Source organism: Callospermophilus lateralis, chromosome 11, assembly GCF_048772815.1.
Source record: "Callospermophilus lateralis isolate mCalLat2 chromosome 11, mCalLat2.hap1, whole genome shotgun sequence".
Lineage (NCBI taxonomy): Eukaryota > Metazoa > Chordata > Mammalia > Rodentia > Sciuridae > Callospermophilus > Callospermophilus lateralis.
Window position 1 is genome coordinate 95,174,946 of NC_135315.1, and position 16,815 is coordinate 95,191,760.

General features: G+C 38.2%; 1 protein-coding gene across 1 annotated transcript in view; it reads left to right on the forward strand.

Moving 5' to 3' along the window:
* The window catches only part of LOC143410704 (VPS10 domain-containing receptor SorCS1-like), a 194,241-nt gene that overhangs the window by 166,685 nt on the left and 10,741 nt on the right, over positions 1-16,815 (forward strand). The window contains 2 exon segments of the mRNA XM_077110654.1: positions 395-526; positions 9,373-9,472. Coding sequence (XP_076966769.1) covers positions 395-526; positions 9,373-9,472 — 232 coding nt within the window.

Genomic DNA, 16,815 nt, shown 5'->3' on the forward strand with positions numbered 1-16,815 from the left:
TTAGAATATGACTGGTGGATTTGAAGAGTATCTCCACTTTGGTGACAAAGGAAGAAACTGGGTTAGCACGGATGATGGCCTGGGGGGGGCAGATAAAGAAGTTAGTGAGGGTCCCTGTTTTCTATTTGAGGAAATATAGGCAGTGAGAAGATAAGTGATGGGTGAGTCTCACAGTGGCGGAGCTGGGAAAAAAACCTCTGTGGATCTCTCTGGAGTCTGCACTTGTGATCCAGGGGTGCCTCTCCTGTGCCTTCCTGCCAGGAGCACCCAGGCCTCTGCCTTCATGTCCCCCACACACTTCCCTGTATCTTCTGCCTGAACCCACATCCCAGCTGAATACCTGGTTCCTTTTCACCATTTTCTGCAGGACCTCACCTGAGCCTCTCTTTCTCAGGTCACAGGAATTCCAAGCAAGCACATCCTGGTGGCAGTACTGCCTGGTTTACCCACCACTGCCGAGCTCTTCGTCTTGCCTTACCAGGATTCAACAGGAGAAAACAAAAGGTCACTGGAGGATCTGGAGCAGGTAAGTCCCCTAGCAAACATTTTCAGCTTCTGCTTGCAGTCTGGGTCACCCCACTGCTAGTTCAACCATCACAGCAGCTCTGAGGGGTTCTAGGGAGCAGGGTCTGGGGGCACCACCTCTTTGGGGGGAATCTTCCACTTTCTGGTTCCATTTCTCAGTCACATGCTGGTGGCCCTAACTGTAGTTTCACCAAATCAACACATAGAGGACCGAATTGCTCATACTGCAAAATACTTGGCAGCATTTATGATTAGTTAGAGAAATCTATGTGCATAGGCATGAAAACATGCCCAAGACATTATGAGAAAAAAAATCAAGTAGCTGATTGACACATGGACAAGAAGCCCACTTAGAACTTACTTGACTTCTTTCATTTTGAGTGTTGTGGGAGTACAATGACAACTGTTATAAAAGCTACAACTTTGATTCAAATATTGATCCTTTTATTATCACTGTGCTAAGATGATCTGATTTGTATTCACAACGATTATGTGATATCTGCTCTAGAGCTCCTCTTCTGGCTATGTGAAAGTTCACCTTCTCTTGATTTCAATCAGTTCTGGAGTGTGTGTGTGTGTGTGTGTGTGTGTGTGTGTGTGTGTGTCCTGCCCTCTTTGGTCATTTTTTTTTCTTTCTCATCCTTTTAACTTCAAAAGGCTCTTCTCCTTCTGTATTGAGGAAGATATTTTTCTCCTTTATCCATTCAACTAAAAGGATTAGTCTTGGTCTGTTGTTCTCATAAAAACCTAAGGATTTGGGTTTCTCAATTCTTCCAGGAACATAGATTTAAAAAGGGATTCCTCTCAACCACTAAATAAGTATTGGATTTGGCTCCTCAAGAACTTGGAGTTTTTTAATTTACTTTGAATAAACCCATAATCCAGTCCCATGATCTCTAGTCTTCCAGGTTGGCCTATGAACTACAATACCCTTACTAACAACAACCCCAAATTAAAGCTCAGTCCACCTCTCAGCATATATTCTCCTTTCAACTGCTACTTTCTCACCCATCAGAAAAATTGCCTCTCTAATTTTCTCTGTATGTAAATCATGAAGAACATAGCTGTCCCAGAAGTCCCGGATGAACCCATTTCCTAGCCAGATGCAATTGGAGAGCAGGCGGCAGGTAACCTGTTGGATTTGCATCTGAACTTGCCCTCTGCCATGCTCAGCTTCCCATTATATTCTACAAATTATTATCTGCACTGTAATGTAATAAGAGAAAAAATGAATTATTTCTTACCACAGAATGCTGAGAACCTGAGGGGGAAGTTAATCCTTATCCAAGATATGGACATTTGTAGCTGTTCCTTTTCTGGAAATTTTAGGAATTTTCTATGAAATCCAGATTATAATTATTTTAAGTATGGGAGAGAGTCCAGAGATAGAGCCAGATATTTTCCCAGGCATGAAATCATCCATGCATTTCTATGTTTCATACTGCCCCCCCCTTTTTTAGTGTAATATTTTCTCAATGATTCCTTGAGGGGAAACATGGAAAGAAGGATCTATTTGTTAAACATGTTTTGCAGGATGTATCTTGCTTTGACTGCAGATTTTTTTTAACTTCTTTCCCTCTCGTCTCTGTCTCTTCTGGGTGCTTCCTTCACAGAGGCACACAGGTTGCTGAGGGAAGGTACTCAAGCAGCCTGAATGAGTCATTGAAAAACCATTTTATCAGAGATCTTAAGGCAGCTGACTCATTTGAAGAAAGACTGTGCAACATAGCACCCAGCACCCATGGGGGGGCATCAGCCATTTTGGTAGAAGATCACAAGTTTAGAGAAATGCAAACCAGGCTTCTAGTTTCAGCTCTGATATCCATGTGTCTATTTCATAGTGGAGGAAAATAAGGAACAGAAAAGTTAAATGATGTAGCCAAAGTCACAGCGATTCCATAGGGTGTTTGAGAAGAAAAAATAAATAATACAGTTGGGGAACTTGTTTTGATAGAAGATATTCCATAAGTGGCAAGTTGATAATAGCTATATTTATGCTTATTTCATAATAGAAAGAGATATGGAAATGCAAATTCAAAGTTAAGGCTTATTAACCAGGCACAGTGGCACATGCCTGTAATCCCAGGGATTTGGGAGGCTGAGGCAAGAGGATCATGAGTTCAAAGCCAGCCTCAGCAACAATGAGATGCTAAGCAACTCAGTGAGACCCTGTCTCTAAATAAAATACAAAATAGGACAGAGGACATGGCTCAGTGATTGAGTGCCCCCTCTGGGATAAAAAAAAAAAGCCAAATCTCATTAAATGGACCATATAGTGAGTGACGTATGTTGGAAGAGAGGGTGTGGAGAGTAAGCAAGAAAAAAAATACTGAATGGGATTTCACAAAATGGAGACAAAAACAAGGACAATACGAAAAGGGAAGAATGTATATTATTGATATGACTTCATGTAAATATGCAGATTTAGAACAGAAGTCTTATATCATTTTAAAAGAAAATAGGATACCAAGCTAGAGATTGTAACTCTGATTAAGAAGGTTGGCTGCAGTCTCTTCCAGGACTCAAACCAAAGTAAACATGGTGACCACACAGAGCCCCTGAGAAAATGGTGTCTTGGTTGTGCATAACATTATTACCCTGAGAGAAAAGTACAGTAAATCAACTTTTGAAACAAGACACTTTTGGAGGGCCTGTGAAATGGGCTCCCCACTGGAAACCTGTAATTTTCAATCTAGGTGGATCTTTCGATCCTCTGTTCTGACTTAGTCTCTTAAATAACTTCCCGAGGAAAGCAAGTGAGCTTATGAACTCACTTAATTTAGAAGTCCAGAGATTCAGTCCCGGCATGGATGAATTCAGAGCCGTTCAGAAGTGTCTACAAATTGCTTCTCTCTCTCTCTCTCTCTCTCTCTCTCTCTCTCTCTCTCTCTCTCTCTCTCTCTCTCTCTCTGTTTTTCTTGCCATCACATGGGGGTTTTGGAATGAAGCCTGAACATAGAAAGCAAGGATGGCCACAGCACCAGCTGCCATGTGGCCATTTTGTCAACTCCATCCCACAGACAGCACCAGCCACAGCCCCAGGTTTGCAGTTCTCACCACTCCAGCCTGGGTGAAGTGGGATCTCTTAACCAATCCCTGAAGGCTTGAACAGAGTGCTTTCTGTGACTACTCCAGTGTTTTATGTGCTCTCCACCTCATGGGGTTAGGGCAGTCCTTCCTGAACCAAATGGGCTGAGAGCAGGGCACTTGGTCCCTCACAGAAAGATGAAGGGGGAGGGAGGAGGTCCACTGGGCAGGCAAACACAACTGACTTTCAATTCCATGAAATACACACAAATTTTTTAAAAAATGCACAGAAAATCCAAACAACAGAAATGAACCTCTCCCTTGAAGATTACTCTAAATCTTAAAGGAAACTTGGGAAGGGCTGACCTTATTCCCTCTCCTCATGCTTTGGCCTCCTTCTTGTAAACCTAAGTGTGCAGAAGCCCAGCAGGGAAGAACAAGGATCCTGGCCAGCGGGCCCTGAAGAGTGGGAGGTAAAGACCCAGCAAAGGCCCTGGACTCTCCTCCCTGAGCTTCCTGTGGGAGCTTTCCCAGGGGAGCAGAGATGCTGGCTTGGATCGAGCTACCTTTTCTGTGAAATAAATTGAAAACTCTTCCCTGTGATAGTACTTGATGCTGTTATCAGGATCATGTGGGCTGGGTTAATCAAGCGACCTTCTTCCAGGAGGGTTCCAACCAGTCTTTCTTTCAGCTCTCCAGCAACTGAGAAAAGGCTCTCTTGCCCTCTGTGGCCTCTCTAGGGGTAGTGCATCCTGCTGTGCTGAGGCCAAATGCTCAAGCATGGACCAGGCTCAGCCTTCAGGGCACCGCATTTCCCTGCTTTCCTCAAGTCCTCAGGGGTGATGAGTCTGCACCCTTCTCTCCTGATGGGAGGAGGGAAGGTCACAATGCTCAGGGAGAATTTTTGTGATGCTGTTCTGGGGCGATGATGTTGTTCAGTGTTGTCTTTCAGAATCCTTAAAGGCTATGAGAATGTTTAAAAGGAACAAAAAAAGTCCATGTAAAATGTCAATCACAATACATTTCCTTGTCTGTTTGTATTAATTTTCACATTTGACAGATGGCAGAATACAAAATCAAAGGGAGAAAGCAGAGGCAGATATAAACATAGAATAGACTATTGGCAGCATTTTAGAAAACTAAAGATTCACAATGAAATGTAGTTAATACTTCCAGGTTGTATTCTATATCCACCTGGTCTACTTTCTTTGTTCTGAATTTTAATGAAAAGATTTGGATTACAAAGGTACTCTGGAGTTCACAAGGAAGGTCACTGAAATAGGAAACTATAACTAAAAGTAGAGTAGGTAAGAAATGGACCTTTTGGGGGGAAGAAGTTTAAAACTGGTGACGCAGAAAGAATTATTAGGGGTTTGATTTGTTTCTTCTTGTACATCATCCAGAAAACTCCTTCAGCATTTTCATTAAGCTGAATCTTTTCTGATAAGAAAGAATTGGATTGTGTGAACTGTGTTAACTCTTAGGTAGCTTTTGGCTGCATTGCCTCCCTGTGATTTAATCCTGACACTGTGTTGTGTAAGTTGGGGAAAATCTTCCTCCATTGAATATAAGAGAAAGATTCCTCAAATGCTATTTGAAGGTATCTTAAAATGTGACAGCATTAGGATTGACCAAGTGGGTCAGCTCTGGGGTCATCTCAGGCCAGGCTCCATCTCAATTATCTTGCCACAGTGCTTTTTTATGTTCATTAGGATTTGTGCTTCTCATACCAACATCATGGCTAATCGTTATATTTTGGCCAAGGTTAGCCTTATCATTGATAAATTTTCCAAACCCATTTTTAAACCTATATCTTCACCTGATGCCACTTCTTTGTGCTACACGTTCTATAAATGTGCCAATTGCTCTATTGTTCTTAAACTTCTATTTTTTCATATTTCAATGATTGACATTTTTGTTCTGATAATCTGAGACTGATTATGCCTAATGAATTTAATTAAAAGTGGTTTAGATTTGTGTAGTAATCATCACAGGTGTTGACTAAATGTTTCCAGCCCACTGCCTGTGTTGCAGTGTAGGATCATACCTGTGTATCTCTTCTGATTGGGCAGAGCCACAGTACTTATTCAGGCTAATGAATAAGTGATACGTGATACGTGTCACTTCCAGTCTGACAAGTTCAAGTGCCCATAAGCCTTGAGAACTGTTTTCTCCTCCCGAGGTATAGCAAATAGAAATGTTTAAAATGGCTGCTCCACTAGCCTGGTTCCCTGTGTGATCATTAAGAAATATCTATCCGCAGTGGTTACCACGTGTCAGCAAGAAGTATGCCTTTATTGTTTCAAGCCTCCGAGAAGTTACCATGCTTCCTTCAGCCCACCCTAGTTGATTCCCACTGCTGTACTTGATCTTCATCTTTTATGAAGAAGGCAAGAAGAAAGTTGGTATTTTTCCTCTAGCATGTCCCCCTAGCTTTTATCCTATTTGTATTGAATCTCCACTGTCCTCTAATGTGGTAATTTAACTGAAGTGTGGGCTACCTTTGAATAATGTGCATAGTCTACCTAATAAGTAGACACTGGGAATGATTTGTGTTTCTTTGACCATGATTATTTAGCTACAGTACAGTAGGAGGTGTACTGTGTAGGAGAGCAGCATCAGGAAGATGTCAGTACAGAGGATAAATGAAATTGTCTAAAAAAATGCATTTTTAAGGCTATGAACACGAAAACCTTTAATCAAGCTCATGTTTTGGTTTTAATTATTGGAATGTACTTGCTAAGAATTTGTGTTTTGTTTTCCATGTATTTTTATCGGTGCATTATAGGAACACAACTTTACAGGACAGAAAAATAAATAGAAGTAAATTCTACCTGTTTTGGCAGGTTCAGTCTCCCAGATATCACATATTGTTTCACTTGGATCTTTATCAGGCCAGTGTTTTTGATCTGCTCATTTAGGTCTTGCTGTGCCTCTCTGTGTATTGCATTTATTGTACTCTTCTCAAAGCCCAGATGCTCCCAAATATTACAAAAGGTGCAGACTTGTAAAAATAATGTGACAGTCCTGAGATTAGAAATTGCCTATTCCTGTGGTCCATATTAGTCAGCTGACTTTGGGAATGGTATTTTAACTTGTGTGCTTCATGGATGAATCAGAGATGACAGTAAAATTAACAAAAGGAACCTTTCTTTTTTTCTATCTCCTAAGCCCACTTAGCCAGAACTTTCTCTACATATCTCTGGCTGTCTTTGTCAACTTGTTCACAGACTTTTTTTTTAAATGAAAATTCTCTAGATTACGGGTCAAACAAAGCTGAAGTCTAGTCTCAATTCTTAAAATATGAACTGGGTAAACTTAGGTCTGTCCAGTAATCTCTGTGTTCCACTCCACATAGACACCAGACATGTAGTATTAGGAATAACAGCCAGAAAGAAGCAATTTTATCAAAATAAAGTGCTCAATGCACGTATAATATTCTTAAAAATATATGCAACCAGCTCATGATCTGATGCAAACAATCAAAGATATTCATTTCTCCAAGTAACATAGTAAATATTTAAAATGTTGTCAAAATCTGTCAACAGTCTCACAGTAATTTATTTGAGTAGAAAAGTACATGGTTCTAATTGAGGTTATTCTTGTATGGAATGTAAATTTCACTTAGTTTTGTTTCTTATGCACAATTTCTTTCCCACAGAGTATGTGTTCTTTATTGAATGTCCTTTGATGCAAGTTAAATACATGAAATATACTTTCTGCTACCTGATGATTTTTGCACAGCCTGCTTAGTTTTGTAAATGATACAGAACAAACCAATGAAGCAATGCTAGGAACCAAACACATCTAGGAAGTTAATCATTTTCAGAACGGAGTTTCCTGAAGATTATAAATGAGAAGCATGCAGTTCTGATAAAATCTATTTTATCCTTTGCTTATTTATTTTTCTCTCTTGAGGAAAAACATTTACAGGGATAAGAAATGAGTATAGCTTCACCTGGTTGAAAGAGAAAAGTCTTTCTCTTACAAGTACATTGTTCTCTTTTGTTTGTGATAATTTCTACAGAAAAAGGTAAACTTTTAACTTGCTTATGACAAGTCTTTCATATTAAGTTAAAATAATTTTTATGTAATTACATATGTTCATATATGTATGTATATTAAACATTATTATATGTGCATGTTTGTATCTCACAGACAAAACCTTTATTAAAGAACCATTGTCAGATTCCTATCAAGACCCTATCAATTGAATGATAAGAATAAGATAGGAGGGCTGGGGTTGCGGCTTAGTGGTAGAGTGCTTGCATAGCTCATGTGAGGTACTGAGTTTGATCCCTAGCACCACATAAAAATATAATAAAAATAATATCCCAATAATGTTTAAAAAGAGAAAAGAATAAGGTAGGAAAGGACCTTACAGGACATATATGTAATCCATTTGATAGATTATTGATTAGAAATCCATTCCTCCTATAAACTGGAACCATTCTGGAAGATTGTCAGTATTCAAGAAAAGGAGTATCTTAATAGAGAGGAAAAAGTTGTTTTCAACATAGTTTTAAAAGTCTAATTTTTCTCTGTGGTTTGCCAAATGAAAGCATTTGATGTACTGGTATTACTCAAGATCCCGGGTGTCCATCTATAGTGCATGGAGAATTATCCCAGGCTCCTGTTATTCAACAGAGAAGTTCATCTTCAGGGCAATTTAGTTCTATTGCCAACCAGGGCATTCTTTAAGGGTCTCTGCTGCCAAACTAAGCCATCAGGCCCTGTTTAATTATTAAAGAGATCAAAAGTGTCATTTTGGCAACTCAGTGGAGAAAATGAAGCTTGATAAATAGAAAAAAAAAAGGGGGAAATGAAGAATTTTACCAGCATAATGATTCTCAGAAAACATCTATTAACATTTAAATAGTGTATCAAATAAAATATGAACTTTATGATTAAAACAGATTATTAAAAATAGATAAGGATACCAGATAAAAAAATAGGAGCATGATTATCCCTCATAGCTTTGCATAAATTCTTCAAAAGTATAAGCAAAACTGGGTAAAAGTCTACTCTAAACAAATGAATACAATTTTACCATATCTATAAACCTTGCATTGTAATATTTACCAAAACTAAGTTCTGCACCCCATGGTCAGGTTCAATATTCCATGGTCCAGAATTCTACGTTTCTGTCCAGTTTATGTGCCAGCCCAAGGAGCAAATAAGATCACTGCCCCTGTTGGTTACATTTTGTGTTTGTGAATACACTTTGTTTCAACTATACAATTTATTATTTCATAAGAATTTTATGTACCATTCAGTAGTACCCTCAAAGTACCTTGTCTGGGAGAGCCATGATGTATAGTTTGGAGGAGGAAAGGAAAGGCAAATGAAATCTCATGAATCTTACCAGAATGTGTATATTGGGGTTGTGGCTTAGTGGTAGAGTGGTTGCCTAGCACATGTGAGACATTAGGATTGACCCCCAGCATAACATAAAAAATAATAATAACAAAAAAGAAGTTTTTATCTACTTCCTTTAAGTCCTTATGCATAACAAATGCTTTCTGAGAAAACTGAGAGTGACTTCTCTAAGGTAAAACAGGGTAAGTTTTAAAAGTAGAAATGATCTTATTTGCTAATATCTTGTTTTTTAGCAATCAGGATGTAAAGTCTGGTCATTCTTAAAAATAGTTCCATCTACTTACTCCAGAATATAACTCAAAATCATTTAAAACTTGCTTATACAATTTACAGGTATAATGTTGGGATACCTCAATAAGAATAGTAATATTTCTCAGCATTTTTATTCATGGTCAGTGATAACAGTTTTGGTAGCACTAACTATAACACTTCTTCTTTCAGATATCAGAAGTACTGATCCATAAACTCAACCAAAACTCAGTGCACTTTGAATTGAAGCCTGAGGTCCAAGTTCTGGTCCATGCAGCTCACCTAACAGCAGGTCAGATTCTGTGTCCCAGGACTCTGGCTAGTGACCCTGTCAACGGGAAAGACCAGACCTTTGAAAAGAGGTGTGAAACTTATTTAATTAAATTTTCTATTCTGTTCAGAAAGCAGACTAGATCTCATAATCCTCTCCTGTGGCCACTGGAGCTGCTTACTCCATATGAATTTAGAGGTTGAAGAGCAACTGAACCTGATATTCCATACTGAACTCCATTTTAAGGGATCACTATCTAGTCCATCCTTTGTGGTCTAAAATTTGCTTTATAGCATACTCAGCTTCTGAATAACATTCTCAGGCTGTATGTTGTGCTCTGCACTGGTGTGATTTATCAGAAAACCCTCCTTTTACCAGAATCATCTACTGAAAGGGGGAGCATCCTAAGTCAAGCTGGATAGACAGCTAGCCTCGTGTTTCCAATTCTTCAACTCTGGAGGTACGCCAACATTTCATCATTCTTCTTTCTCTCATAGTTCTCTCCCATAGTTTATTATTTCTGTTTGATTTTCATTTGACTTATTATTTTTTTATTATGTGCCAAATATTGCTCAGATTTTTGGAGGGGATTTAAAATATTAAATGCTATTTTAAAAAATGTTCATGCAAGAAGAATTGGGTTAGAGCTGGGACCAAGTTGAAAAATGGGAATTTAAGAATTTGGTAATTAACTGAGACTGATTTGGCCAAGACTTGTGTCAAGATTAGCACTTTTCAACAATTGAAACAAGGAAGCCAAATTTAAGAGGGTTCAGCTTTTTGTTTGAGATTGATTCTAAGTTAGAACTAGCTATCTGATTTAGAAAAACAATACAAAAAATATTTTAACAGGTGTTAGACTCTATCTACCAAAGACAATAGAGAGAGTTCTCCTTTCACACATGGAAAGACTGACACTTTGAATGAAGGATTTGTGAGATGAGATAATTGCCATAATTTCTCTCTTTCTTTGTTTTATTTTTCTTTGGTACCAGGGATTGAAGCCAGGGGCACTTGGCCACTGAGCCACATCTCAGCCCTATTTTGTATTTTATTTAGAGACAGGGTCTCACTGAGTTGCTTAGTGCTTCACCATTGCTGAGGCTGGCTTTGAACTCACAATCCTCCTGTCTCACTCAGCCTCCCAAGCCACTGAGATTACAGGCATGCACCACAGCACCTGGTTTTGCCACAATTTCTTTTAATTTGAAATGAACATATTCATTTTTGGTGCCTAGAAGAGAAGCAGGAGGAAGTCTGAAGAAAAGGAGGAAGAGTGAGGAAGAATTCTCACTTCACTTCACCTTCTTTTCCGTTTCTTCTCCCTTGTAGGGAGGGAAAATGGTTTTTTTTTTTTGTTGTTGTTGTTTTGTTTTGTTTTAAGAAAAGGACCACTGTTTGCAACATTTCATGTCTCATAAGCAGGATCGCTAATGCCTTCCCAGGGACCATTATAACATGCTGCTGCATTCCATTAATTGCTTAGCAGATGTTCAGCAGTCGTGTTTTAAAAATATTCAAGCCAGAGTCTGTTGCCAGTGAGAACGGCAATTCATAATTTGGGTTGTCTCCAAGGGAAAAAGAAATGTCTCCTTTCAGGAATTCACTAGCCTTATTTTGGTTTTTAAATTCCGTTCCCTGTTTTCTTTCATGAGAATACAAGATAAGCATTTGCAGATACCTGAGAATCATCCAAGATTGGTTTTGCTGGTTTTCTCCTACATGTCAGAAAAATCTTTAGGAAATTCTCTTTGCAGGAGAGATTTGAAATTGCATGAGAATAGGAAGGAGATGAGAAACATGTTATCAATAAGTTTGAGGAACATGACCTCAGTGGCTCCCTTAGGCATTTCTGACTTTGTGGCTGCCAGTGACCATGTTTAGCAGACAAAGTCTGGGGCATTACAGAATAATCCCGAGAGTTGGAAAGGGAGTAAAAACCATCATGTGGGAATTGGACTGGAAGCACCAGTGTTTTGACCAAAGTGTATCTTTGCTTATGCTATCCCTGATTGGAATATTTTTCCCAACTTCTTCATCTTTCTTCATCCCCTTATTCTATTTGTATTTTAAGGCTCAGCTCAATGTCAATATTCACATAGAAACTTTCCAGAGAGCTTTACCTAAATAATATCTTTCCCTGGTCTGAACTCACATGTACTTTTAAATCTATATTTTTCTGATGATAATGGTCATGACCAATTGTTACCATAATTTTCATCATTCTTATTTAAATCCTGTGGGTGTGGTTCATTGTATCTTTATATTGTCTTCATAATTGTGCCTAGCAGAGAACTTGTACATAGCAAGTACATATTTCTTTGGTAGCAATTAGATGTGTAATGAATGTATAACTTTAGCAATGTAGTCAAAATCTCATTCTCTCAGTTAGTCTTTAGATCCAACTTATTCAGTTGGGAATCATATTCTCTGTCACAAAACAACTGGTTTGTGGAGACTTGCATATATTTATCCAATAAGCATCCAGGGGTAATCCACCTCATTTTTCCATATGGCATTAATTATATGTGTCAAGCATTGGGAATGGGCAGGTTGAAGCAAAATTAGATTCATGGTCTCTAGATTTTTGTGTCCTAGAAAAAGAGGTCTGAGAAGGACTCAAAGAAGGACCACCAAGAGGCTGTTGCTGAAAGAGAGTGAATCAAGTACAACTTATTAACCCTTATTCTATGTTCTGCTCCCATACAGGAGAGTTTCCAATATCAGAAATCAATGTTACATCATGATGGGGCTCCAGGTCACATACCTGTTATGGAACCAACCTCACCTTACCAAACCAACATTTTTTGTGACATTTCCCTTGCCTTCCCTCTCTCTCTCACTTATGCATTTTCCTTGCCCTTCTGAATTACACATATGTGTATATATACATATATTACATATATATGTGTGTGTGTATATATACACACATATATAAAATGTATGGCATTTATTTATTTATTTATTTATTTATTTTGGTACGGGTGATTTATCTCAGGGGCACTCAACCACCAAGCCACATCCCCATCCCTTTTTTTAAATTTTATTTAGAGATAAGGTCTCAATGAATTGCTTAGGACCTTGCTACATTGCTGAGGCCAACATTGAACTCAGAATCTTCCTGTCTCAGACTCTTTCTTGGTTTTCAAAGAAGATAAGTTTTATGGTTTATGTTGGGTTTGATGTCATAAAGCACATAAGTGAAACACCCCATCAGGAAGCTAGAAATCAGAGCTTGAAAACTCATATGAGAATATCAGGACCTGAAAATACATTCAACTTTGAGTTCAAATTTACCACCACCTACCAGATTCTCAGGTGAGGGGAATCTGCTGACAGGTGGTAAATTAAAGCCCTAATTTGCTGGTACAAATCTTTCAAGCTCCATAAAACCACAATCTTTGCTTTTGTGGGCAGTCATGTTCATGAATAAATTTAGTCCTTATATTTGACTGGGGTCAGGGACATTGGGAAGTGGCATAAAAATGTGTTGATTCTTCTACCATAGAACAGATAATGGTCCTTCATGAGATAAAGAGACAGCAAGAAAGGGGTCACACTGACATTTTATTTGAGTAGGCAAAAGTCTAACTAGATTAATCCACACTAAACTGTAAACAATAACTTTTCAGGGATTATAGGCATTTCTCAAAAGTTGTTTATTAGGCAAATGAACTAAAATCTGAGTGGTGATACTCCTGTGCAGAATGACTAGTAAGAAAAGGGCTGACACATTCCTTCTACCCAATTAGAATGAGTGAAAACCAGTTCTATTGTTGGAAAAGCTATTTCTAACCTATGGTAGGAGATATCTGTTGTAAATCATTTATTCTCAAACCCAAGCACATTTCAGTAAACTTATGAAACTTTGAAAAAAGAGAATTTTCAGACCTCACTGCATTCAGTGAAGCATCCCAGGAGTTCTCAAGGGATGATATCCAGGAATCTGCATTTTTTTTAGCAAGTTTCCCAAATCATGCTTATACAGCCATCACTTTCACCAGCCTCAACAACCACTGTTGGAAAGCATTCCACAAATGAAAATCCATCTTCAAAACAAGGGAAGGTGTTGGCACCATCTCCATCAATGAATCTGATTTATAACTAGTAATCCACTCAAACAGAGAAATAAGAAGGGGCTGTGATATTAACTATGAGAGAAAATTACTAATATACATTAAAATCGAATTTCCTGGCATAGTTGGAGACAGTGTAATTGGCAGAAAGGTAGATGATGGTGAGCAAAATGAAATGTGCCTCCAAATCTGGGATGTTCTCTATCTATAATCTAGAGGAATGGCAAAGGCCAGCAAAGCGCTGTGGCCGTTAAGCTGTTGAAAAATGATTAAAGTATGAGTGAGAATCTTAGTGGCAGATATAATTGAATAGCCGTGAGTTTTATGAGAGTTAAACAAATGATATCATCTAGATAATATTCATATGCTAATAGGAGCAGAAAATGAATGATAAATCCACATCTCACTGGATCCCTACACATACTTCAAAATAAGGATGCTGTCCTACCCTTAGCTTTCCAGACAGGTCATTGTTCTCCTGGAATTTTGGACACACGTGATTAAAAAAAAAAAAAGAAACAAAGGTTAATATTTCTCAAAGGAAGAGCCTCAAATCTCAGGTTAAATAAAATATATATTAAAAATTGCACAGTAATGTCACTCATACTGCCTATCAGTTGCCTTTTTTAAGCAGTTACATTTAGGATAACTGTCCTTTGTCAAGGGTATGTGTGGGTTTTGTAATAAAACTGTTATCTTGTGTTATCTTGGCTTCCATGGTTTTGCTGACTGGTTTAATTTCTTTTGTGGGTGTAATAAAAAGATATTATCACAGAGATATTAGAGAATTAATATTTCCAGGCTTCAGTCGATGCCACTGGACATGTGATAAGTAAGGGTGGAGCATTAGCAGCTCCAAATTTCAACCTAGGTTGTCCAATTCATGAATTCTGCCCTCCGGCTTCCTATTGAGAAAGACACTTCCTGTGTGAGGGTAGAACTGGCATTTGTCAAGAAGCTTTGAACCCTACAACATTATCTAAGTCACAGCATTACAGATGCTCCTGTCAAATGGTTGTTGTGGAGCTCTGAAATGTAAAGTGAAATAAATTGTTCCCATAACATTTTCCACTTAGGAATGGAATTAGTACTAGTGAAACTTCCACAGCCAATACATTTCTCTATTTAGTCTCTGGTTGCCTTATTATCTACACAGTGATCATTTAAAGGTCTTTTGTGAGTAACTGAATAGTGATAGTATTTGTTCTTCATTTTGTTTTTCCTAAAATTAATTGTTTTCTTCTTCAAATAATTCAGTTGTTTCACAGATATATGCAAACGTGGCTTTTGACAATTATGAAATCATTATGGTGTTAAGATGAATAATCACAGGTGCTCAGAGATCTAAATAGATCCCTTATCCCAGCGTGATGAAATGAATGTGATGTTTTCATAAATCTATCAAAGATAAGCAATGGAGCTATTCCTCAGCTTCTAATAGATTCTTTTGTCATCATCGTCTTTTTTTTTTTTTTTTTCATTTTTTTCAATTACCTGAGCTCATAAAAGAACTGATCAGGGTAACTGGCCTGAGTTGACCAGCCCTGAGGAGGCAACTAGGAAGCGCTGGTCTGGGGGAAAAAAAATGAGAAAACACATGAAGAGAAGAATCCGGAACCTAGGTCCAGCTAGTCTTCAGATACTAACCAAGTTTCTTATACCTAAAGAGATCGGACTGTCCTGGATTATACCTATTTGTCAGTACAAGCTCTAATACTCCTTTATTCTTAAAGTGTTCTCTTTAAGATGGGTTTATTTTTAACCTGCCTTACCAATTTCTTACCAAGTATTGGATAATGTGGTGAGACTTGCCAGTTGGATTTTAACTAGTTGAAAGAGAATTTTAAGGAGAGGAAGTAGGCGTGGCTTTGTAACAAACCACCTAAAAGGTCAGCATCTTAAAAATAAGCTTTTATTGTTGCTTCTGAGTCTGTGGATCAGCTGGGCGATTCTTCTGGTCTTGTCTGTGTTATTCCTGCTACCATTTAATGACCTCCTTAATCTTGGCTGGGCTGTCCCACGTGGGAAAGGGTAGCTGCATAGTGACTGCTCTAGATTGGCGTTGGTTGGGATGACTAAACTGTCTTCCACGTGGCCTCTCATCCTTTAGGAGACTGTTCTGGGTTTGCACACCATGGCAGTGTTCCAAGAGGGACAGAGAACAGGACACAGGTCTTCAAACACATGATGAGCACACCATCACTGCTGTTACATTCCACTGTCAAATGCATGTTGTCATGGTAACCCAGACTCAAGGGGTGAAAGAAACAGATTTTACCTCTTGGTGGGAGAAGCTTCAAACTCATTGTACAAGGCCTGGACACAGAGTGTTAGAAAATTGAGCCAGCAATGTAGTCAGTGCCCATGAGGCTGACAATTCACTAAGGGGAGACTTGAAATGTTTATAGGTAATTTTTAGAAAACTCTGAGAGCCATAGTCAGATTCAGCTACTAATAGCAACAAAGAGATACTTTTGGTTTGGTTTGGTTTGGTTTTCATGACCTAGAAAATATGAAAGTCAGGTATGCCCTAAAGATATGGGCTAGATAATTTTATGAGTCATAAGTCTCAACTGATTGTACATAATAGTCATTTATGTATATATATGCAAATGCACACACACGCACACATATATGTATATACACACACTCATATGTAAATATAGATTTTGGAGACTTAGTCTCAGAGATCATATTAGTCAATTTTGCATAACTGTAATGAAATACTTGAGACTGGGTGACTTTATAAAGTCAAGAAGTTTATTAAGCTCACAGTTTTGGAGGTTCAAGACTCACATCTGATTATAGCCTTCTTGCTGGTAGAGTATGAAAGTGGACATGGAGCATATGTATATGTCTGTATTCTTTGGTCTCCCTCTCTCCTTATAAAGCCATTAGTACTCACTCATGGGAGCTTTATTCTAGTGATCACCTACTTCTGATCACTAATGAAAAGCCCCACCTCTAACCACCATAGTCATTTTAAATTTCTACTGCCTTAATAACTCACAATGGGGATTAAATTTAACACCTATAACCCAGTGGGACACACTCAAACCATATCCAAGTCCTATCATTCAAATTTTTTTTCTCCATTGCAGCATAAGGATCTGCTTTCCCACAGTCCAGGTAATTCTGATTAAGAAATTCATAAACTACATTTTGAAAAACAATTTATAGAGTAACAAGGGTTTCTCATTGAATCTCTTTGTGTATATGCACATGCATGCGTGCCTGTGTCTGTGTGTGTGTGTGTGTTTTATTTTTTTTTTTGTTCTAATTCATTAT